Source organism: Argopecten irradians, chromosome 12 (assembly GCF_041381155.1).
Source record: "Argopecten irradians isolate NY chromosome 12, Ai_NY, whole genome shotgun sequence".
Classification (NCBI taxonomy): Eukaryota; Metazoa; Mollusca; class Bivalvia; order Pectinida; family Pectinidae; genus Argopecten; species Argopecten irradians.
The window spans coordinates 39,957,578-39,981,609 of NC_091145.1; the positions used below are offsets into that span (position 1 = coordinate 39,957,578).

The 24,032-nt window shown below is 33.6% G+C and overlaps 1 protein-coding gene across 3 annotated transcripts; it reads right to left on the minus strand.

Moving 5' to 3' along the window:
• Positions 1-4,728: 4,728 nt before the first annotated feature.
• LOC138305153 (cilia- and flagella-associated protein 100-like) lies at positions 4,729-22,086 on the minus strand. Of its 3 annotated transcripts, none has more exons than XM_069245567.1 (16): positions 21,782-21,835; positions 21,413-21,494; positions 20,735-20,815; positions 20,344-20,438; positions 19,862-20,042; positions 19,376-19,443; positions 19,083-19,246; positions 18,280-18,436; positions 17,829-17,986; positions 17,177-17,234; positions 16,703-16,854; positions 16,200-16,298; positions 13,558-13,674; positions 10,463-10,559; positions 6,997-7,116; positions 4,729-5,284 (listed from the first exon to the last, which is right to left on the minus strand). In XM_069245567.1, exons 1-16 carry the CDS (start codon positions 21,818-21,820, stop codon positions 5,168-5,170), a joined length of 1,785 nt encoding a protein of 594 aa, XP_069101668.1. In that variant the 5' UTR covers positions 21,821-21,835; the 3' UTR covers positions 4,729-5,167. The 3 variants fall into 3 exon arrangements, with proteins under 3 accessions (XP_069101668.1, XP_069101669.1, XP_069101667.1); XM_069245568.1 differs by lacking the exons at positions 4,729-5,284; positions 21,782-21,835 and adding exons at positions 6,762-6,833; positions 21,952-22,086 and having other exon boundaries at positions 6,916-7,116; XM_069245566.1 differs by lacking the exon at positions 4,729-5,284 and adding an exon at positions 6,762-6,833 and having other exon boundaries at positions 6,916-7,116.
• Positions 22,087-24,032: the final 1,946 nt, after the last annotated feature.

The following is a 24,032-nucleotide window of genomic DNA, read 5'->3' on the forward strand; positions in this document are numbered from 1 at the left end:
GAATAAATTAACATCATTAAAATAAATGTGTCAAGTATGAATGAAAATACGGTATAATGTACATTGTACGTCCTTATTTTTTTTGTAAAAAAGCTAGCTCCGCTGTTATTTAAAATACATTTTTTTAATCGGTATTCTTTGCAGGACTTTTTATTTAATTTTTAATGTACATTGTACGTCCTTATTTTTTTTGTAAAAAGCTAGCTCCGCTGTTATTTAAAATACATTTTTTTAATCTTATGATCTTACAGACTTTTTAAAATGTAAAACAACCTACTATCGATCATATCGATGCAAATCCCATTTTCAGTGTCAAGTGAAAGAATATTGTATAAACTGTCAGAGATATAGTCTAGATGGTGGGATAAGAAACTGTCGCTATCAACAATCGAATTATTTCCCTTTACTCAACAAACATTTTTCAACTTTTATGCATTTAGTCCTTTTTTGCGCCTATTTCAGGACACAACTTATATCTCATTATAATAAGATATATGTAGCTACCGTTAATTGGAATTTATTAGTCCGCGAAACCTGCCAAAAAAGAGGCGTAGTTAGAAGCTTTCGCACGTGCAAGCCCATCGATGTGTCTGCGAGGGGGCAGCGCGAGCCCTGGTTGGAGTTCAGAGGGGAAGGGGGCGAGGAGCGGGGAGGGCGAAGTTCTCCGACGAAAAATGGTTTTAAGAAATTGTTTGGCCCTTGAAAATGATTTTTGGTAATGCTTGATAGGTCTATTTCTAAATTTTAGTTAATAAAATCAAACATTAAAATGTCTGTTTAATTTCCTACCTGTATATGTATGTCAACTTGATAATTAAATATATTTTATGTATATGTTTTAATGTACTTAATTAAATGCTAAGGCCTACATGTATCTTAAGTGGCTCTTAGAGGATTTCATGATATAGACTGGACGGAACTTCCTTATTATACGGAAGTCTTTACAAGCCCGGGTTTTTTTTATAGCACGCTATATATATGCCCCTGAAAAATATTATTATTATCTTCCCCTAATGTACTATAACATGGCTTTATTACATGTATACCAGTAATCTTCATCGATACTCCAGGGATTCCGATCACTTACGATATCTACACACATGGACTATTTCAAAGTAAAACTGGAGCGAACAGAACAAAACATCAAAAGAGCAATATAACAGTACGGTACACTGTGGTTGGCTGTACATCTGTCTGTAGCCTTCTAAGGAACTCCGCACAGGCCGTGATTGTTTCAGATGTTTTCCGCTGAGCTGCCTCCATAATCTCACTATGAGATAGTCCCGGGATGTAGAGCTCGTAATTGATCCGAACCACTGGAATATCGAGGATGACCAACAGCAGAATTTTATTCAATAGAGAATCCATATGAACTGAAGGGCCACGAGCTGTTACATATATCTAGGCAGGTTTAGCGGAAGTTTACTATGAATTTATATTTGATTTTGAACTTAGGAAAGGGTGTTGCTGTAAGTTATCTAATGTTTGTTAAGTTACATGTAAATATAATTGCCCACTTTTTTGCTTTTACAATAAAAACAAAATAGAAGCGATAGGTACTTACATTTCTTGTCTTTACAACAATGTCCACACATTTCAGTCACAGAACAGAAAATAATATACAATTATGGTCCTTTGTGGAGGATGATATATAGAATTGTCTCCCTGGAAAGAGTTATTTTCTCGAGGGTGAAATATCTTATTATACCAAACAAAATTAAAGTGATACTATTTCATGCGAACGTAATGGTATTGGGTGTAAATGAAATACCATTTCGTGCGAACACAATAATATTGTGTGTGCATGCCATGACATTGTGTGTACGCAATATTAATGCAATAATACAATAATTATTACGTTTGAACGCAATACTATCGCATCCGTATGCAATACTATAACTGAATAACTGAAGAAAAAAATACCGTGTCAAAATTTTCACCCATCTACTTTGCACGGCACATATAACTTTAAAAGAAATCCATGTTCTTTTCAACCTCAATGTCATCAAGATATAGACTATAATTCACCCCTGTTTGTATCATTATCAATCAACTTACCAATTGTTTATATTGTTTAATGTACGTTTAATGCATTTATGATCCATTGACTGTAAATCAATTTCTTCCAGAATGTGTCGTCCTTGTTTTTTGTTTTTTTTTTTAATTTTCAAGGACAAATATCATACACTCGTTGTTGTAATGTTGTTTTCGTAATGACTAATGCTTGAAAATACGACAAATTACATCTAAACCACATTTTTTCTAGCGTATTTCAATAATCTAAAATGATTTGAAGCCAAACAAAACTCGTTTATAACAGAGGACAGCATGTACAGAGAACTTTAGCGAAGGAGGATATCATAAGGATATAGTATTGTATGGTTAACGTATTTGCCAACAACGTTGCTAAATCCGTTGGACTATGCACAGTCATTGAGATCAACATTATGACTTCATGATGTACCCGGGTAAGCTAATAATGACTGTACGACACATTTTTTGTTGTTCAGTTGTAGCGTCTTTGTCGAAAAATCATTAAGCAGAATGATTACCATGGGGTTATTTCCCCCATCTACCAATTCCGGTGAAATATCCAACTTATTCAACGTCATGTGATCAAGTTTAATCCAATCAGAACATTCTAAATGAAAGGTATAATAATCCATCTTATAACCTCCCTCACCTTTGTTCAACTGACAGTGTTTAACTTTGAAATCAGCGCGCGATATTGCCTTGACGTAGCTAACTCGCCCCTCCGTGTCGCGACTACTAACTAATCCCTCCGCTCTGCGTTAGACATGTAAGAAGGCAATTTAACCCTAAGTTTATTAGACCGCAACATAGTGTAGGCTTGTTTGTTTGTTTGTTTGATTGATTATTTTAACGTCCTATTAACAACCAGGGTCATGTAAGGACGGCCTCCCATGTCTGCAGTGTGTAGTGTATAAGTGCGAGGTGCGTGTTTTGGGAGACTGCCGTATGTATAGTGGAACTGTTGCCCTTTTTATAGTGCTATATCACTGAAGCATGCCGTCAAAGTGTAGGCTGATTATGTAGGTATGCGTAAACCCCGTCTTCCCGACAGAAAGACTGACGCACCTCCCACTATGCACATCATTGGCACAAAGAGCTCAACCTTCTAGACTGCGATCTCCGTCACTGGTAAAGATTAAGGTCTCCTATTAGTGCACTATCTGTGTGATTTTGAGAGGCTGCGGTATTTTCATGTTGTGACTCATTATTATAGTGCACCTCTTGTCCTTTTTATGGTGCTATATCATTCAAGTTTGCTGCCGAAGAAGTCTAGTAAACATACCCCATCGTTGATATTATACAGACAACAGGCAACCCAGTCGTCCCACACTCTTTATGGTGAGAGCTAATCAGAAGCTACCACATTTGTAGAGTGTGGTGTGTCTCAGTCAGGGGGCAGAACCCAGAGCCTTCATCACTGGTACGAATGCTTAACTCAAGGCCAAAAGCGAAGCAGTGTCAAGGGAGACGTTAATTAAAAAACAAGGACATAGTCATCCAGATCCCCCGCCAATGGAGATATCAAAGCTGAAGTAAGTTTGATTGTGGAGACTTATGTGTATGGGAAAAAAAACAGGAAAAAGGAAGTTGAGCTAAAGAAGGATGGAGTATAATTCAAGTAGAGCGGGGCTGCAATTGTTGACTCAGGTATACAGCCTTGACATTTATATTAGACTATATACACAAAGATGGGTGGAGTTTTGCAAAGTAACATTTACCATTTACCATGATATTTTCAGCAATGTTTCCATGGTAACGGAAAAAGTGCAAAAAATGAAAACCTTAAAATAGCAAAAGGCACCACTAGACCATATGAACAATGTGTCTATGAAGTTTCATGGAAATATCTCTGCTGGTTTTAGAGTTGTGCTCCGGAAACGATTCTTACACAAAAATCTGCCATTTTCAGCAATGTTTCCATGGTTACAGAAAAAAAGTACAAAAAGTGAAAACCTTAAAATAGCAAAAGGCACTATTAGACCATAAGACCAATGTGTCTATGAAGTTTCGTGGAAATATCTCTTCTGATTTTAGAGCTATGCTCCGGAAACGAACCTAATATGATATTTTCAGCAATGTTTCCATGGGTACGGAAAAATGCAAAAAATGAAAACCTAAAAATAGTAAAAGGCACTTCTAGGCCATAAGACCAATGTGTGTATGAAGTTTCGTGGAAATATCTCTACTGGTTTTAGAGTTATGCTCCGGAAACCATTCGTACGGACGGACGGACGGACGGACGGAACCCATTTGTATATCCCCCGCCAACTTCGTTGGGCGGGGGATAAAAAGTAAGTTAGGAAGAAGGAAAATATACAATCCTAATTTTAGGAGAATTTTACAAGATATCACATGACATTCAGTAAACCAGTTTTGTAAATAAGGGATTTTAATAAAACTCCAGTCTATCGCAAGATTTTAAGACCTTGCTCTACCTATGTTTCAACACAAAATAAAACATTGATGCAGAGCTATTTTGAGAGACAAAGCTTTCCCGTAAAGATGGAAATCAAGCGAATATTAACGGTTTTCTAGGCAGTAATAGTATGAAATATTACCTCGATAAGTGATCAGGGTTAGATGACCTAAACTGTGTTTTACACTGTTTTATTTAATTAAAAAAAAATTAATTATTGTTTTTAAGAAACTTGGCTTTTGTGTCGCAAAGGCCAATGCATCATAAGAAACAAACTATTTTTGAATGTTTAGAATTTTTATTATTTTTTGTTCTTTATTTTGTTTGGCAGTACATTCATACTTGTGATTCTGTTTTGATAGTCCACCACAAGACATGATGATATCAGAAATACCACCGACATATTAATCTTATTACAAAATATCTCGTATCAGTCATTACAAATCATCTTATAAAACACAATCATCTTAATTCATAACGTTAAATATAAAATGACTTCCACATTGTGTTGTAAATACACAATGGCACTTGTAATGAATGGACGGATGGAAATTAAAAAGTTCACATTTTAAATAATAGTTGCAAACGTTTATCTAAAACTGTTAATATCAACCCCTAATGCCAACTTAAGCACATGTCTCTTCGAAACCTTCAAAGATGGCAAGATTGTCCAGTCTCCTTTGCGTTATAAAGTGTTGAAGCTTTTAAAGTTCTATCTTAATATTGGAAGAAATAAGCGAGCTCCTCCTCCTCCCGGGACGCCTGGTCGTCTCGCTCATCCTCCTTCTTTTTGTGTCTGGGTGGTTCTGATCGGAACACAAGCTTCCTTCCCGTCTAAAACACAAAAACAAATGTTTTAACAAGGTGCATTTCATAGACACGTAAGTAATAACCTGCCATATTTGATATAATAAAGTAATTTCGCGTTTCAATACCAAACGGATTATTCATGGTGATTTTATTTCGCGATTTGGTTTTACTTTTACCCATGATTAGAACAAATCGCGATTTGGTTTTATTTTTACCCATGGTTAGAACAAATTCTCGATATGGTTTTACTTTTACCCATGGTTAGAACAAATTCACGATTTAGATTTATTTTTACCCATGATTAGAACAAATTCGCGATTTGGTTTTACTTTTACCCATGATTAGAACAAATTCACGATTTGGTTTTACTTTTACCCATGATTAGAACAAATTCACGATTTGGTTTTACTTTTACCCATGATTAGAACAAATTCACGATTTGGTTTTACTTTTACCCATGATTAGAACAAATTAGAACAAATTCGCGATTTGGTTTTACTTTTACCCATGATTAGAACAAATTCACGATTTGGTTTTACTTTTACCCATGATTAGAACAAATTCACGATTTGGTTTTACTTTTACCCATGATTAGAACAAATTCACGATTTGGTTTTACTTTTACCCATGATTAGAACAAATTCACGATTTGGTTTTACTTTTACTCATGATTAGAACAAATTCACGATTTGGTTTTACTTTTACCCATGATTAGAACAAATTCGCGATTTGGTTTTACTTTTACCCATGATTTGAACAACTTCGCGATTTGGTTTTATTTTTACCCATGATTAGAACAAATTCACGATTTGGTTTTACCTTTACTCATGATTAGAACAAATTCACTATTTGTTTTTACTTTTACCCATGATTTGAACAACTTCGCGATTTGGTTTTACTTTTACCCATGATTAGAACAAATTCGCGATTTGTTTTTACTTTTACCCATGATTTGAACAAATTCGCGGCTATTTGATTTCCCGTCATCGTATTGTTCGTGAACTACGCGAAATTCAAACTAAGTTGGTATTCCGTCTTTGCATATTACAGAGTTAGCTCCCTTACGGGTCGGTATCGATTGTTACGTCATTATTTTCTGAGCGCAATTCACGTCGTATTCTCCGAAATGTATGACGTTACGTTCACAAACATGTGACGTCACAATCGATACCTACCCGCAAGGGAAGATAACTCCGAAATATTCAAATACAGAATAGAGTTAAAATCTCAAGGCTACAACATAACAAGATCTTATTGTATTCGAATCCTCCTGTTAAATCTCAAGGCTACAACATAACATGATCTTATTATATTCAAAATCATCCTGTTAATCTCAAGGCTACAACACAACATGATCTTATTGTATTCAAATCCTTCTGTTTTAATCTCAAGGCTACAACATAACATGATCTTATTATATTCAAATCCTTCTGTTAAATCTCAAGGCAACAACATAATATTATTAAATGAAAATATTAATGAAAAAGAAAGAAATAACAATATTGTATTCCCTAAATTATTCGGATGGCGACATACATGTATGTAGTAATTTAAGTGTCGTTACATTTGCCACCTTTATACAATTTAAGCGTCGTTACATTTGCCACCTTTATACATAATGTATGTAGTAATTTAAGTGTCGTTACATTTGCCACCTTTATACATGATGTATGTAGTAAAGTATTGTTCATTTTAAACATCTGTAATATAACTAATGTATCATTGCCTTCACGCACCTGTTTCTTTGGTTCTGCCTTGGCCCTCTCCAGCGCCTTTCGGACTCTCTCCTCCTGATGAAGTCTCTGTTGTTCCATCTTCTCTTCTCTCAGCTTCAGTCTCCTTTCCTTCTCCTTGGCCTGTTCGGAAAACAACGTAAATTAAGAGCAAAAAAAAATTAATCAACTTTTGACAACAAAGGAATATTGTAACGCAAGAAAATGGAGCAAACAGAAGTCCGACCATCCAAAGGTATGTCAAGTATGCAGACAATTATTGGTGTTTGATCTAGACCACATTTAAGACATTGCATCTCTGATTTATACTGAACGTTTTAATAGGTAAATTAAGCAATGTCACAACGCAACCAACATCTATATGGAATTAACCTGCGTCCGAGAATTGAAAAATTGAGAATTTAAGCTTGGATTATAACAAGAGGCCCAGAGGGCCTGTATCGCTCACCTGTTTTTTTAGTAATTATCACAAAGACTCTTACAATTAGAAAAATTAGCAAAATTGACTCCAAAAGTTTAATTTTGAATCACAACCATATAATGATGCTATTTGATACCACACAAATATGCTATCCAATACAAAGGTCCAGAGAGGAAGTAATTTATATGAAAATAGTAGCCTAATCGACCATTTGGCCCCGCGTCTATTGCCGTCTAAGGCCCCGGGAGGTCAGCCCTATCATTTGTACAATTTCAAATCCCAGCCCATTGCATTGTGGGTGCTTTCCTTTGCTTAGTTTCAGAAAAGAAGACATTTATATGGAAATAGTCAAATTGACTCCTTTTGGTCCCGCGTATATTACGTCTAAGGCCCCGGGGGGTCAGCCCTATCATTTGCACAATTTCAAATCCCAACCCTATAAGGATGCTACTATTGCATTTAGTGCTATCTCATGCTTAGTTTCAGAGAAGAAGTCCTTTATATGGAAATAGCCAAATTGAGCCCTTTTTGGCCAAGCGTCTATTGCCGTCTAAGGCCCCGGGGGGCCAGCCCTATCATTTGCACAATTTCAAATCCCAACCCTATAAGGATGCTACTATTGCATTAGTGCTATCTCATGCTTAGTTTCAGAGAAGAAGTCCTTTATATGGAAATAGCCAAAATGACCTCTTTTTGGCCCCGCGTCTATTGCCGTCTAAGGCCCCGGAGGTCAGCCCTATCATTTTCACAATTTCAAATCCCAACTCTATAAGGATGCAAACAATTCATTATGTATCAGTATGTATATGGACATACGAACGGACGGATAGAAACAATCCAAAAGTCAAGAACACGCGTGTTCTACCCTTCGTCGAACAAGAGTGTCCGTCTACATAGGGAACGTATCTCAAACCTGACTTTCTAGCCAAGATACGTTACTAGCATCGTCTCTAATTTGACGGATAAAAATTTGTTTAAACACTGCGGCCATATTTCCATTAACAACATAATTTTTTGAAGGCGCGTTCAAATTGCATTAGCAATTTTGTGACCCTTTTCTAAGATATTTTTTCATATCAAAATCCCACCAACGTCTTGACGCAACATTTATTATTTTGAAAAAGCTTTGCACTATGCCAATGAAAATATAACATGCCAATAATATTACGGTGTTCGGTCCTCGGGTATGTGGTCTCGACCTCAATCATGATCACCGGCGCAATGTTCTATGGTATTAATCCCCTATCCTTTGTGTATTATTTAAATGTGAAGAGTCATAGAGATAAAAAAAACTCATTTCATAAGTTTATAATTTGAAAAGTTTTTTTGAGGTTTGTAAAATACTGTATACTCTCATGTTTTGTGGTGCTCAGTAACAAAAATGATAAAACAAAGCAAATGATAGCACACCCTTTCATCCTATTATATCTAGCGCACCTATACTTTCAATAAAATCGGAAAAAGTGTATAAAATCGTAAGATTAATCAACGCATAACAATTACAAACAATCTTATATCTTATATTATTAATGAAAAAGAAAGGAAAAATAATAACAAACATTTCCTATATAATTCTGATGGTGACATCGTGTATTCAAGCCCTACATTATTCGGATGGTGACATCGTGTATTCTAGCCCTACATTATTCGGATGGTGACATCGTGTATTCAAGCCCTACATTATTCGGATGGTGACATCGTGTATTCTAGCCCTACATTATTCGGATGGTGACATCGTGTATTCAAGCCCTACATTATTCGGATGGTGACATCGTGTATTCTAGCCCTGTATTACTCGGATGGTGACATCGTGTATTCAAGCCCTACATTATTCGGATGGTGACATCGTGTATTCAAGCCCTACATTATTCGGATGTTGACATCGTGTATTCAAGCCCTACATTATTCGGATGGTGACATCGTGTATTCTAGCCCTACATTATTCGGATGGTGACATCGTGTATTCAAGCCCTACATTATTCGTATGGTGACATTGTGTATTCAAGCCCTGTATTACTCGGATGGTGACATCGTGTATTCTAGCCCTACATTATTCGGATGGTGACATCGTGTATTCTAGCCCTGTATTACTCGGATGGTGACATCGTGTATTCTAGCCCTACATTATTCGGATGGTGACATCGTGTATTCTAGCCCTGTATTACTCGGATGGTGACATCGTGTATTCAAGCCCTACATTATTCGGATGGTGACATCGTGTATTCAAGCCCTGTATTACTCGGATGGTGACATCGTGTATTCTAGCCCTACATTATTCGGATGGTGACATCGTGTATTCAAGCCCTACATTATTCGGATGGTGACATCGTGTATTCAAGCCCTGTATTACTCGGATGGTGACATCGTGTATTCAAGCCCTACATTATTCGGATGTTGACATCGTGTATTCAAGCCCTGTATTACTCGGATGGTGACATCGTGTATTCAAGCCCTACATTATTCGGATGGTGACATCGTGTATTCAAGCCCTACATTATTCGTATGGTGACATTGTGTATTCTAGCCCTGTATTACTCGGATGGTGACATCGTGTATTTTAGCCCTACATTATTCGGATGGTGACATCGTGTATTCAAGCCCTGTATTACTCGGATGGTGACATCGTGTATTCTAGCCCTACATTATTCGGATGGTGACATCGTGTATTCTAGCCCTACATTATTCGGATGGGGACATCGTGTCTTCTAGTCCTACATGATTCGGATGTTGACATCGTGTATTTTAGCCCTACATTATTCGGATGGTGACATCGTGTATTCAAGCCCTGTATTACTCGGATGGTGACATCGTGTATTCTAGCCCTACATTATTCGGATGGTGACATCGTGTATTCTAGCCCTACATTATTCGGATGGGGACATCGTGTCTTCTAGTCCTACATGATTCGGATGTTGACATCGTGTTTTCAAGCCCTACATTATTTGGATGGTGACATCGTGTATTCTAGCCCTACATTATTCGGATGTTGACATCGTGTTTTCAAGCCCTACATTATTTGGATGTTGACATCGTGTATACAAGCCCTACCTTTTCTGCGGCTTCCACTTTGTCCTGAGGCATTGTTTCGATTTGTTCAAACAATTCCTCGAGTCGATTTTCGATGTTGGTGAGCATCTGTAATGTACTATAAAAACCCAAATCTGGGCTCATTAGTTAGGGACAATATCAAAACACACAGTACCAATACTAAAACATCACCGTTAGATAATGATTTCCGGTATGAATAAAGTGATCTTAATTGTATGAATACATCTAAACCATGTATCTACTTGTACCACATGCAAACATGATAGAATGGTCTAACTGTACATTTGGCAAAGCTTTATACGTGTATTTTGATGTCTTTATGTCATGCAAGAATTATTTGAACTATGTATATATTGCATGCATATATATATACAAAACAATAGAAAAACGAATTTGGTAACAAGAACAAAACACCGACCACCGTTTCTTACTTACCGAAACTATCTATACCATATAGTAACACCATACATCAATACGATATCTCCACACTATCCCAGGAATTATAACCCTGAATCACCTCTTTCAGCACTTTTTGGACTCAAAGTCCTTTTGATACTTTTGATTCTAGTAGCGATTTATAAGGAGAGTTTAAATATATGTTTTACAAATTCCTTCGCCTTATACAGCAAGGTTGAGCGACATTGCCGATACAAAATGCATCCTACCTCCCTCATTACAGTATGCCAAGTATATTTCTGTAAGATATCTAAACCTTGCCCATACACTCTGAGGAACAAATGCTTGAGGTAGTTGTGGAGATATACTGTATAGATTTTTAGTGAACCATACCCAATGCCCAGTCGCATTATCAGGGAAATACCTCTAGGTGAACACAACAGTCGGCTACAGCCCTTTTGTTGTGGTTTCCTTTGGACAGTTAACTACTGACGGCTAATTTGCCTGATAATACGACAGATCGAACGAGACATAACACAATAGTTCAGTGAAGATTCTGTCATGACAGTGAGATAGTTGAAAAACAGTAATGTAACAAAGTTTCGTCCAGCTATGTAAAATATCCGTATCAGCATGAAATACGATGAAACATGAAGGTTTCCTTATCAAAGAGATATTTTTCTATTATGGAGCCTGGCCAAAATAAATATTCGTGTTTCTTTTCCAATTTCTCACAATTTGGATCAATGATTAAGGGAACGAGGGAGATTTTGATTTGACTCTAACCAGCAACCAATTGCAAGGCCATTTTCGTTTCTATGTTAGTTGGACCATAATTGTTCTTTGATGGAATAATAATTGAGCTTCGACAAAGATCTTCCATGGCTGTATCAATTTTTTTTTACATCTGTAGGGATGTATGCTAGAAATACATTTTTACAAACGGCCCAACTACATACAAAAAACGAAAACGGCTCTTGCATCCATTAATCTCAATAGTCTGACAAATATTACGTTTTGTAAATATTTTTCAGTATATATACTCAAGTAAGTTTTTTGAAGTGACCGTAGACTTCATCATGTTTCATCGGGAAGCGTTTAAGCACAACAAGCAGCAAAGCAATCTTAGAAAGCATCATATAATCACTCAAACTTGTGTGTAGATACCATGTTATCGTGTGGGAAAATAAATGTTCTGCATGTACAATAATCTTATACATTGGATATAACTAATGCACTGTTCTCTGCTGGAGTTTCTTTTTCATTTTGCTGGGTAATCAAGTGATATAAATCGCATTTCTATTGTTTGCGCAAATTGAACTACTGTATATTATGTAACACATGTATAAATTTACGCGGATGGATGTCACTACAAGCATTACAACTATTTCTGGCCTTTATCGAGATAATCAAACACGATTTGGAATGTGCTTAAAACGTTTATCTCATAACTAAATGTAGCTGTAGATGAGGTGGGTATAGTCAAAATGCAAATAACGTCGACGCCATTCAGGCATATATACTTTCGTCTATAGTATCTATGAGACTTTGACACATTGACTGTCCTGTGCTTTAACTATGTTTATTTCTTATTATTCATCTCTAGGTTTATAAAGTATTGTTACTTATTTGGTTTAAGCAATTAACTAGATGGGTATATGGATGATAAAATTGAAAAAAAATCTGTAATTGATGATGGAAAGCTTCGTAATGCATTATATGTTGATGATGGAAAGTTTTGTAATAAACACTCTATTGTTTGTTTGATGATGGAAAGCTTTTTGATAAAATAAAAAGCACTATACAGTTTGATGATGGAAAGCTTAGTGATAAATGAAACACACTGCAACTACAAATCAAATATAATTTTATGTCAGATGATTGTGATGGTTTCGTCATAAAAGATGATGAGATATTAACGGCATAAAACTCGAATTGAAAATGAAATTATTTTTTTACCAAAAAGCACAACACATCGATGAAGCATGGTACCATTCCTACAGCAAACATACTAATGAAAGTTTAACAAAGTTTTAATGCACACCATGATGATTATTATCGCTCATTAATATATTTTAGTTTATATTGGGGAAGCCAAATGATATTACAGACATTAGACAATTTTGATTTACACGCGATGAAAGTACAACTGTAACGATGATGTCAGTACTTCAACATCTTATTATAATTTCGTATATGATGCTTTAAATTCTGCTTGGCTGCGTTTGCATATAAATCGCAAGAAAATAATAAGCCATTAGAACCAATCATGCAATATGGTGTTAAAGCAATTAAATAAAGGCATGCTAATTAGAATTAATAAAGCAAGCTTAATTAATCATGCAGAAAATAAAGCAACTGTAGTATTGATAATCCAATACCTGGACAAAACCTGATTATATAATCCATATATGAACTCCAAAACATCCTAAATAGCAAATTCTACCTTGGATATTATCGACGACAGTTTTAGTTTAATAGCTTTTACTTTAAACTTTTAATATCAACCAAAGTAATAATACAACGAATGAAACAGACCTTTTTTCGGACTATAAATTATACGTATGTATTTATCACAATTTCACAAAAAGTTAGCGGCACAACTGGATTATTTCAGTACAATATGCTATCTTGTTGTTGGAGTCTATATATGGAATTCTCAACTAACCAAATGTCATGAAAACATTAAATTCACTAACCTAATGTTTGCCTCATTGTCACCAATACAACTTCTGTACACTTCCTCGACTTTCTTATTAAGAGCCTGTAGCATCTTCTCCTGGTCCTCCGCCTTAAATTCGCCATACGAGAACATTCTGTGGAGTTAAAGACAAGACAACATATTAGATAGCACTAATCATATTGATGATAAGAACAATTGAAATTCAGTAAAATTGTTTGGGGTTTTTTTTAATGTAAAAATAGATAATTAAGAAAATAAAAGAATGTTATTTTTGTATACAACCATATGTAATAAAATTTTCAGATGAACAATATTTCTAATAACACTTTTTGGACTTTTAATTTTGTATAAATGACCGAAGTACAAAATTATTATATTACATACATGTATACTCATAGGGCTACCATCAGGACTAGCATGCTCTCTGATGTGTAGAAGGGAATTTAGAAAGGTATGCTTTATGTAGAGAAAATAGCCCGAATTAAAAGTGTCATAATGCCTATATATGTATATGCTAAAATGATTATCCTGTCAAATGAATATCTGAATAATTTAGTTATATCATTGACCTTAAGTTTTCATTAGGACAATCGTATTCTCTGATCAGTAGAAGTAAACTTTATACGGTTTATTTGATGGGAATAGAAACCTCAAATTCAAAACGATAATGACATAAACAAAAACTTTTTATCTCCTACATAAACTAACTTTAACATGTCGAAATTTAACTGTCAGTTCTTCTCTTCTGTAAAATTATACGTAGCTGACATAATATGTACTTTAGGGTGTCATTTCTTGAAAGGAACTCCTAAAATACATATATCCGATAATTACCTAATTATCGTTGTTATGAAATCATTACATCATTTGTTTTTTAAAAAATGAAATCAATAGTTTTAATGAATATGATTCCTAACAGAACTATTTCCATATGTAGAAAAATATTGTATCATTTCATATGGATTTCCATATAGAATAAAGAAGTAGGACTATAGAACTGTAAGAGATCAGCATGCAAATGTGTCATGTGGAGATCGAGTCACCAAAGCTATACAGAGCTAAGGACACAGTAAGTATATGTGCAAAAGTATTAAAAACAAAGATAAGATCCCAACGCCAAAAAAAACCTGAAAGAAATGAAAACTCAAGTTTGGGTAAAGATTAGGTAGAGGTACATGTTTGGGAGGGTGGGAGTAGGAGCTGGTCGGGATGGGGGAACAAGGGCGATTATACACAGGTAACACAAACTGTCTTGTTTCTCTTTTCTATCATGCTGAAAAGGGAACTTAATTTAATGGCATTTCTAATTAAACTTTCTAGTATTTTGTTGCTAATTTCTTGAAGCTGAAACCCATGAAAACTGTAACATTTAATATTAATTTATTTCCATGAATATTCACGGGATAACGCTGTCAACAATTAGTGTACCTTCTGCTACATACAGATGTACGTATCACCAAAAGTTCAGCAGTGAAATTATAATAAATTATTTCATAACATTTTACAATGTTCTGGTAGAGAAGTGTCAGCTTCAAGTTCTAAGTTCAGTAGTAAGTAAAGAGTTCACGGTACAAACCCCCAATGCTCTACTTCGTCTAACATTGAACTAAAAACAAACACATAAAATACAACATCAGTATCTAGTTGTTACACAACAGTCACACTGTTCAATTGAGGTATTATACATTTATCTGTTTTTATTTCTTCTGAATTTAAAGTATTAACATGGACGAGTGGGGGCACTTGTTCCATTTTACATCATAATCATCAAATGTTGAAATGTAGTACCAGTAGTTTAGGTACTCTACAACTCAATCGTATGATTCTACTTGAAAATTACTACCATATGAAAATCAGTTAAAATAATTCTTGACCTTGTATAATCATTCAACCATATCCAAATGTACGATATATAAGTTTAGCTTATAAGCAAACTTAATTTGGCTATGCTAGTATTAGTATCAGCTGATGGGAATAAATGAAAAAGCATCAGAAACTTCCTTAGTATAAAATACACATTGAAGGGAAGCAAAACAAGAATCAGCTCTTACAGGATGTCAAACCATGTACATAGACTTTTCTTATAATAGTAGAACTAATTTCCAAAAGCGTTTACAAGCTATAATTTTAATAAAAAATGATCACACTAGATTTTGTACAAGATAGAATTATGTTGCAAAGTTTATCAGGTTAGTATGTAAAAAGCTGTTTGTGTCTTTACAGTTTTTTAAAGTCAGGAACAAAACAGTAAATATAATAAATGTATACATTGATTTCCACACTATAGATTAAAACACACAACACCAAGCTTAAAAACAAAATAAGGTTGTTCTATCTACACAATGTTAGTCGGTAAAGATGTATGTGTAACATCAATACAAAGTGGGATTTATACAATTACAAACAAATGTTGGACTTGAAAGTGATACACTAAATAATGGACTTTAATTAGAATTCTTAAAATAATAAATTGATAATAATTTTTAATCCAGTCAAAATCATATGGAAGTGTACTCAGGTTTTATGATCATATTACAATACAGATAATGTAGTCATGTAAAATGCTATTTTAACAAAAGGTAAAAATTAAAACGTTGATGCATTCTTATTTTAGTGACACATTGCTAAAAACAACAAAATATTAAGACAAACACTTACTTGGCTTTAATCTTTAAATCCTCAGCTCGAGCTTCTTCTTTCAATATTTGTGTATTTAGTTTGTCTATTTGATCTTTCAATATCTGTGTTTCTTTCTCCCTGAAATTAATATACATGTACCAAATAAATATACCCTGTACATTTTCTTCTGTAATGCTGCCAACAGTATAGTCATTCAATTTTATGCATTATAAGAGAAAAAAAATATACATATATGTAGTAAAATCAAAAAGTATTATTGAGCAATAAACGATTCATCATTACCAACCTATTGCCTAAACTTATAACAACATTGCTAATACATAAACTTATCAGTTTTCCATGTCAATCAAAATGAACCAGACAACAGATATTATAAGTATGCGTGAACACATTATTTTAAAATATTTTTGGAATGTGTTTGTTATCTGTATGTTATTATCTAAATATCATAATGTTGTCTTATTTTCATCTAAATATCAAAACTTACCCACATTGTAACCTAAACACCATATTATACTCACATTTTTATTTTAGTTTGTTTTATAGTTTGTTTCATTTCTTCTAATGCTTCTTCTGTTTCTTGACTGTTTTGAATTAATGATAAATTTTGTTCTTCTAATTCAGCAAATATATCTAACAATTGATGGGGGTCAGTAAAGTAAAGGTCCAACTCCTGAAATATACAAAGAGCGTTTTCATTTTCAAAATTACTTTGTCTGTTGAAAGGGCCAACTAAAGAGGCAAAATCATATAAAGTTTGTGTAAACAGGACAAATATATCCTCCATTAATTCATGCATGAACTGACAAATTTTATCAATGGAGACATACTTTTTGATACTGTATAGAGCTTTCAATGATTGACAAATGCCATCCATTTCTCTCTTACCAATGAAAGCATAACTATTTTCGAATGTGAATATGAGATTATCATAGAAATCTGATTTTATAGTATGACCAATCTATTTTTATACACTGTAACTTAAATGTCCTTACTTCATCACTGTCTTCATCCGAATCAAGCATTGCTGAAATGACACTGTCTTGATCTGATCTGTAAAACAGGTGTGTGACAACAGTTAGTTTGATATTCTTCTCCATCATTCAGCTGTGCTGATGGGCTAATAACCCAAAGTTTTAATATAACATCAAAACTTAATATTTAAGGTCAATATCTTAGATGCTTCGTTATGTCCATTCATTATTTGGCTTTATGTCAAAACACTGTTTTCCAAAGAGTAAATGTACTTAATGAATATCATACTCTTTTATTCTAAACAAAATTACTACGGTAAATTTTAATTTATATATTTAGTATGAATTTTCAATAAACATTGATATAATATATTGCCGGCAAGTTTAAAAGAATTATGGTGATCGAGTTATTCATTGACTTGTATTGATGAAATATTTCACAATATATACAAAATCCCATCTCTTTCTTTTTGTTATAGCTATAATTTCACATCAAGAAGTAAACCCTTACTTTTTATTAAGCTATTTCACATCCAGAATCACAACTCTCACTTTTTACTAAATCATCTTATACCTAGAAACACAACCCTTACATTTTATTTTACTATTTTACATCCAGAAGTAAAACTCTAACATCTTATTATAATTTTACATTAAGAGGTAAAAGACTTACTTTTTAATTGCTGAGCCTGTTTTTGATGGTACTTTCTTTTTTGATTTGTCTGCTAATGCCCCTCCACTTTTCTTCAAAACTTGCATATTTTTCTCTTGTTCTCGTTGTTTTTCCTCTCTTCTCTTCTGTCTTTTGATGTCTCTTTCTTCTCTTACTTCCTATTAACATTTCATATCATGAAAGTAAATCATATTTTTATGAACTGAGCACTTTCATATGATAATAAAACATGATGTCTTTTTCAATCTCAGTACTGTAGCTCTATAAAGTCAAATCAATTAAGACTATTTTGCTTTGAATTATCATACTTTCTGATCAGTTTAGCATATTAAACAGTATTTAATATACAGGAACTACACACTATAATGATGACATAATTCATTATTTTACCAAATCAATAATAATTTCTACTACATGTATCATTTAACCCTGAACACTTCAGACGACCTACCTGAGGTGTGAGGCTGTCCAGAAACTTGCGATAAAGCTGATACTCTTTCAATGTGTCTTCATATTTTGAGATTTCAGATTTGATGGTCATCATCTGTGTGTTTATCTTTTTCACTTCTGCTACTTTTTCTAGTTTCGCTTTTGTTTCATTTTCAGCCCTGCATAATAACATACATATAATTATAAATCTGTGAAAGTCACAAAACATTCAAAACAATCTAACAATATATAGTAATAACTTGTGTGAATTTAATTTTCTTTTAAATTGCTGTTTGTGGGATAATGTGATAATATTGTTAAAATTTCTCATCTGGTCATGCTTTTAAATTCGTTTCATTTCACCAAACACATGTACCCAGTACATAATTTGAAAAAATATGAGAAAAAAATAATAAACAACCCAGTACATATTTTGAAAAATATGAGAAAAAAATAATGCACAATGTTATGTACATACAGATCAAACAGATCAATCACAGTTATTTTGAAAATTTTAGATATCAGTAATAAATTTCATTGTGGTCAAATGTACTGGGAGCTCAAAATGTTTGGTTATATATTAATTGATTTCATCAAAATGATTCTTAATTTAATTACATCTCTGTATTACATATGTTCCAGAGGTTTATTATTGAATCATACTAAATGTAATTATTTTTATCTTTATGTAAACTGAAAAGTAAATTAAAAACTTGGAAAGCAATACTGACAAAATTACAGCTATAACTATAGTATATTTTCCAGTTGTGTGACTGTTCTATATGGAGTGTAAATGGTACAGTTATTTTAGTAACTGTCACTTACTCTCTTACAGCCTCGGCAGAGTTAGCATCATTTTCTTTGAGAAATTCATCAAACATGGCAGCATCCTCCTCCAGATACTGTTCAGCTAATTCAAGTTTTTTCTCCTCCTTTTGAGCCATCTCCTCCAACTTCTTCATCTCGTCACGCTTCACGCCTAATGAGTACTGTAACATACATACAACTATATATTGTAAAGCATAGCAGATTTAAACAACCTGATGGAATAAATCACATGATGGCATGTATTTAATGTTGATTTGTTAGAAAAATAAAGAATAAATACTATGCATTACCTGTACAAGAAACATTTCCCTTTTCTTAGCAATGTATTCTGCCAGAGATTCCTTCTCCACATGTCGATCTGAAAAAAAAGAGAAATATAATTAATATATAGTGATAATCTACATTATATAAACAGTTTAATAATCCTTGTTCCTTATAAGTCAGCATCTTGTATAGCAGAATATCAGTATAACATCACTTACAAATACAGTAAACAGATTTTCTGAAATGTTCTGTTATGAGTCTCAATGAAACCTGATTTGAGAATAAAAAAATCTTGACTTGGTTTAGAGTTATACTTGTATAGTGTATTGGCTAGTTTTCTTGACTTGGTTTAGAGTTATACATGTATAGTGTATTGGCAGCATGCTAGTTTTCATTTTAAAATTGCCTTGGTGATCAACTGTTGTACCATTGGTTTATATCTGCATATACTCCTATTTAACTGGACACTTCATATAAATGCATTGTCAATAATTAATCCATTAGATAAATACCTCTTGTAACTCTGATAGTGTACTGTGGATCATCTTTCACTGACACGGTTTTGTCCCCATCTTCTCCATCTTTCTCTTCATCAGAGTCAGCGGGTCGAATCATGGAAGCTGTTCGGAAGTTTACTTTTGATGAATATGTTGTTTTCTCATGCACATGTAACCCTCTCTGGCGAAGTCTCTCCTAGGTATCAAAATAGTAATACTTTACAAACTTATCTCCCAATACATATATTATCATTTATAAAGATTAATTATCAATCATTATATTTTGCAGTGAAAATTTTAATATAAAAAAACAACAAATTACAACAAATATTGAAGTTTACAGTAAAGCATGGTTATAGTGAACCCATGGAAACCAATTAACAGAACTTCTTCATAATAAACATAGTTTGTTCTATATATATTACAAACATCTTATAAGAGGAGAATGAAAATTACTGTTATAATCATGAACTCATTGGCAACCACTGTCGTATTACCTGTTTCTTCCTTTGCCTTTCTTTGTCACGTAGCACAAAGATATCACTGTCTGGAGCCATCTTAAAAGGATTCCCCTGTGCACCAGCATCATCCGCTGAAATTATGTTAGACATTTATCTGAGTTAAAACTGGCACAAATTGTAACAATTGCATCCTTCATGGTATAATGAGTCAAATCACTAAATCAACCATTTCAGACTGGATATGATAATAAATATTTATATGCTAATTTACAAGTGCACATGTAAATTTGCATACATAGAAAAATCAAGAATCCAGTATATATATTATATGCATTTTAGAATTATTTTGTTCATCTGTTCCATAGTATGGTATATAAACTGCAAATGTAATGCCACAAATTAATGAAGATAAAGTCCTCTGATATACCTGACATGATGGAACGACTTGATCCAGATTTTGCTGAGTTAGGAAATGTTACACGACCTGACTGTCCTGAAATAGCTTGCCCTGTAATACAGAATTCAGAGTATCAGCAGAATAACAAAATCACATCTGTGTAATGTAATCAGAATATAACTTTTTTCTCTGAAAAATATTACGTGAATAACCTGAAGACGATTACAGAGGAAAAGAATTAAAATACAAAGACAAACTGAAACATGATCCAAAAATATCCGAATTCTGTTGCATACCATAGTTCTCTGACCATTCTGTATCTGCATTATTACCAGAGATTTATGATAATCTAATAATATTACACGTCAATATTGAGAAACTTCTCAATACATGATGTAATGATCCAAAGTGTCTCGTCATGCTATACCTCTAACATTGTTGGAGTACATTATTACAATGCTATGTCATAGATTTCCCTTTGGGTAATGATTGCTATTACAAATGAAATACATATGGGTTAATATTATATAATTAAGCTAGATCCATCCAACGATATTGAACCATGTCGATCAATTACATTTAGCTCAGTCGAGTGTCACTATATTATGAGGGATTTCATTAGATTGTACATGCCCTGTGAGTGTTACAATAGATTAATAGCACATGTACATTACACTTAGCAAGTGAAAATCGACTAAATGCACTCACTTGATTTTTTTCCTGACACATCTGTGTCTGGAGATCCAGGATTGGATCTATTTGGTGAGTCAGCCATGGTCAATAGGAAATTCTGGAAAAAAATGTTAACCGTAACTTAAACTGAAATCAACCCATCAACAAAATAAACTATAGGACAGGACTGACTTATTGTACATACTGCACAATGTACTGATGTACACTATATATTTTGCACGTGTTATACTTTGAGCTGCATACGATGTTTTTTTATATATTACATTCGCATTTATGTTTACAAATGTGAAATATGTCAAATAGTCCATACAATGTACAACATAATACAACAGCACTGACTTCATATACAGCATACATCGTATATAGTAGTCCGCTATAACTAACCATAAATTTCTTATCGATGTCGGCATGAATAAATTGCATGCGATGTCCATGATTTGAAACAGTACCGTTGGTTATATTAAAACTAAACACTTCGAATTAAATAATGTGTATATATTACTGAATACGGTTCTCTATGTCTAACTGACAGACAGAAAACAGGTGAACTTTACCTTGTGTCCAGCTAGCTCCGATTATGTTTACAATTTCCGTGGCAACATCGCCTGGGTCTATAAGACGCTTGAAAATACCTATGTTATTCAAACGCACTGTAGATGATGATTAGCAACGAGAAGACGGTAGATAACTCTAAATTACTTTAGGTAGCAGAAAACAGTAGATTTTTGACTATCTATCAAAATAAGGCGCATACATTAGACATATAGATATAGTCATTTCAGTTTAAAAAAATACCTGTACAAAAGTATTTATATATACATAATTCATCTGCAAAACTTTGCAATTACAATATGATATTTTAATAAAGATTTGGTCATATTCTGCGCTTATTCATGCATGTGAATACCTCGATAAAAACAAAATACCCGTAAAAAATGCAAAATATCATGAATTTTAGCCCAAAATTGCAGAAAATTACACATAATTTTCTTAAACCTGCCTTAAATTAAGCATTTCTATCACAATGGCAAAATAAGCTAATAATTTCATAGGTATGTGGATTTTTCAATAAATTTTGCCTGAACCCGCGCCATGGATTTTCCTTCAAGTAAAGCTAGCATTTCCGGTCAAGACGCACTTCCGGAGAAGCCCAAAATTTTAATCTCTAACCCATTACTGTTTAAAATGTTTGTTTTTTAGATGGAACTTAAATCAAACCATCCATATTGGATGTACCAATTTCAGAATATATTTGATTCTTATTTTTTTATGCATGGTTCAAAACAGGGGCTCCCGCTGTTCTTCTGTGGTCTGCTACCTTAGAAAATGTAAAGGGTACACACCATAGTTTGTGAATACAATTTTATGTTGTGAACTTTCCAAATGAGTCCATTTGATAAGAATGTTTCACACGAATAAAAAAAAACCCAGACTTGATCATTCATATACTTGTTTTTTTTGGGTTTTTTTTTTTTTTAAAGTTTTATGAGAAATGCATGTATATAAAGTGTACTCTTATTTGAGAAAATTTGTAAGCATACATTGATATCTTACGTAAGACATAATCACATCGAAGTTTTATGTTTGTTTGTTGGTATATATCTTACAAAGAAAACAATTGAATGACATATGTATGCATTAAAATTAATTCAGATTTGATAACATATTATTTTCTCTGCATTATTAATGTTTAAAGTCCACTTACTTTTATACATTTGTATATATATATCTGTCTAAGCCAGACATCTATCTGTCATAATGTCTAAGTCTGGTGTCAGGGCCAGAGTATCTCGGGCTAATATCAGTTGTAGTAAAAAAATATATGTATTTATGTATACGGATATGTTTCTTTTTAAAAAATATGATAACATAACGTCACTGTATACACGTATATTTTTACGTCAAATTATGGAACCAGATTATGCATTTTCCCATTAACATAGTACTACGAGTAAAAGTAGCGACAGGTCTTACGAGGACTTTATAAATATGTACTGGTATATGATCGTGGTCACATAAAGCAGACAACTAGTATTATTCTTATTTTATTCAGTATAATGTCATAGACAAAAGTGCCATGCAATGTAACCGTGTGATTCCGTTCTGTGTCCTGATCAGCTTGCTGGTGCTACCTACATGGAAGTTCACAAAGCTGGCGGAGGAATACATTACACCGTAGAACACGCCCAAAAGCTTCCGAGGATGAACTATATGACAAATTGAAACAAAGACTTAATTTATTGATGAAATCCGAGACTAGTTTAGTGGAGTGTAAAAGTGGTTATGGATTAAACAAAGACACGAAAGTAAAGAAGCTGAGAGTGATTGACAGGGCGAGGAAGGACCTTCCTATTGGAATCTCCTCAACATTCTGTGGGCCCACGCAGTACCAAAGTAAGGACAGCCTTTTGACAAGCTTATACACTGTACTTGTAAAATTACTACATTTCACTGATCATGATTTCCAACAAAATGTAAACTGATATCCCAATTTAAAAAAAGTTAGTAATGTATTATAATGTTCACTGAAATGATATGATTAGATTATGGTTTTATTTGAAATCTTCTATCGATTATATTTTATTACAATTATTTTGTTATGCGGTCTGTAAAATGTTCATACTAACATAACCGT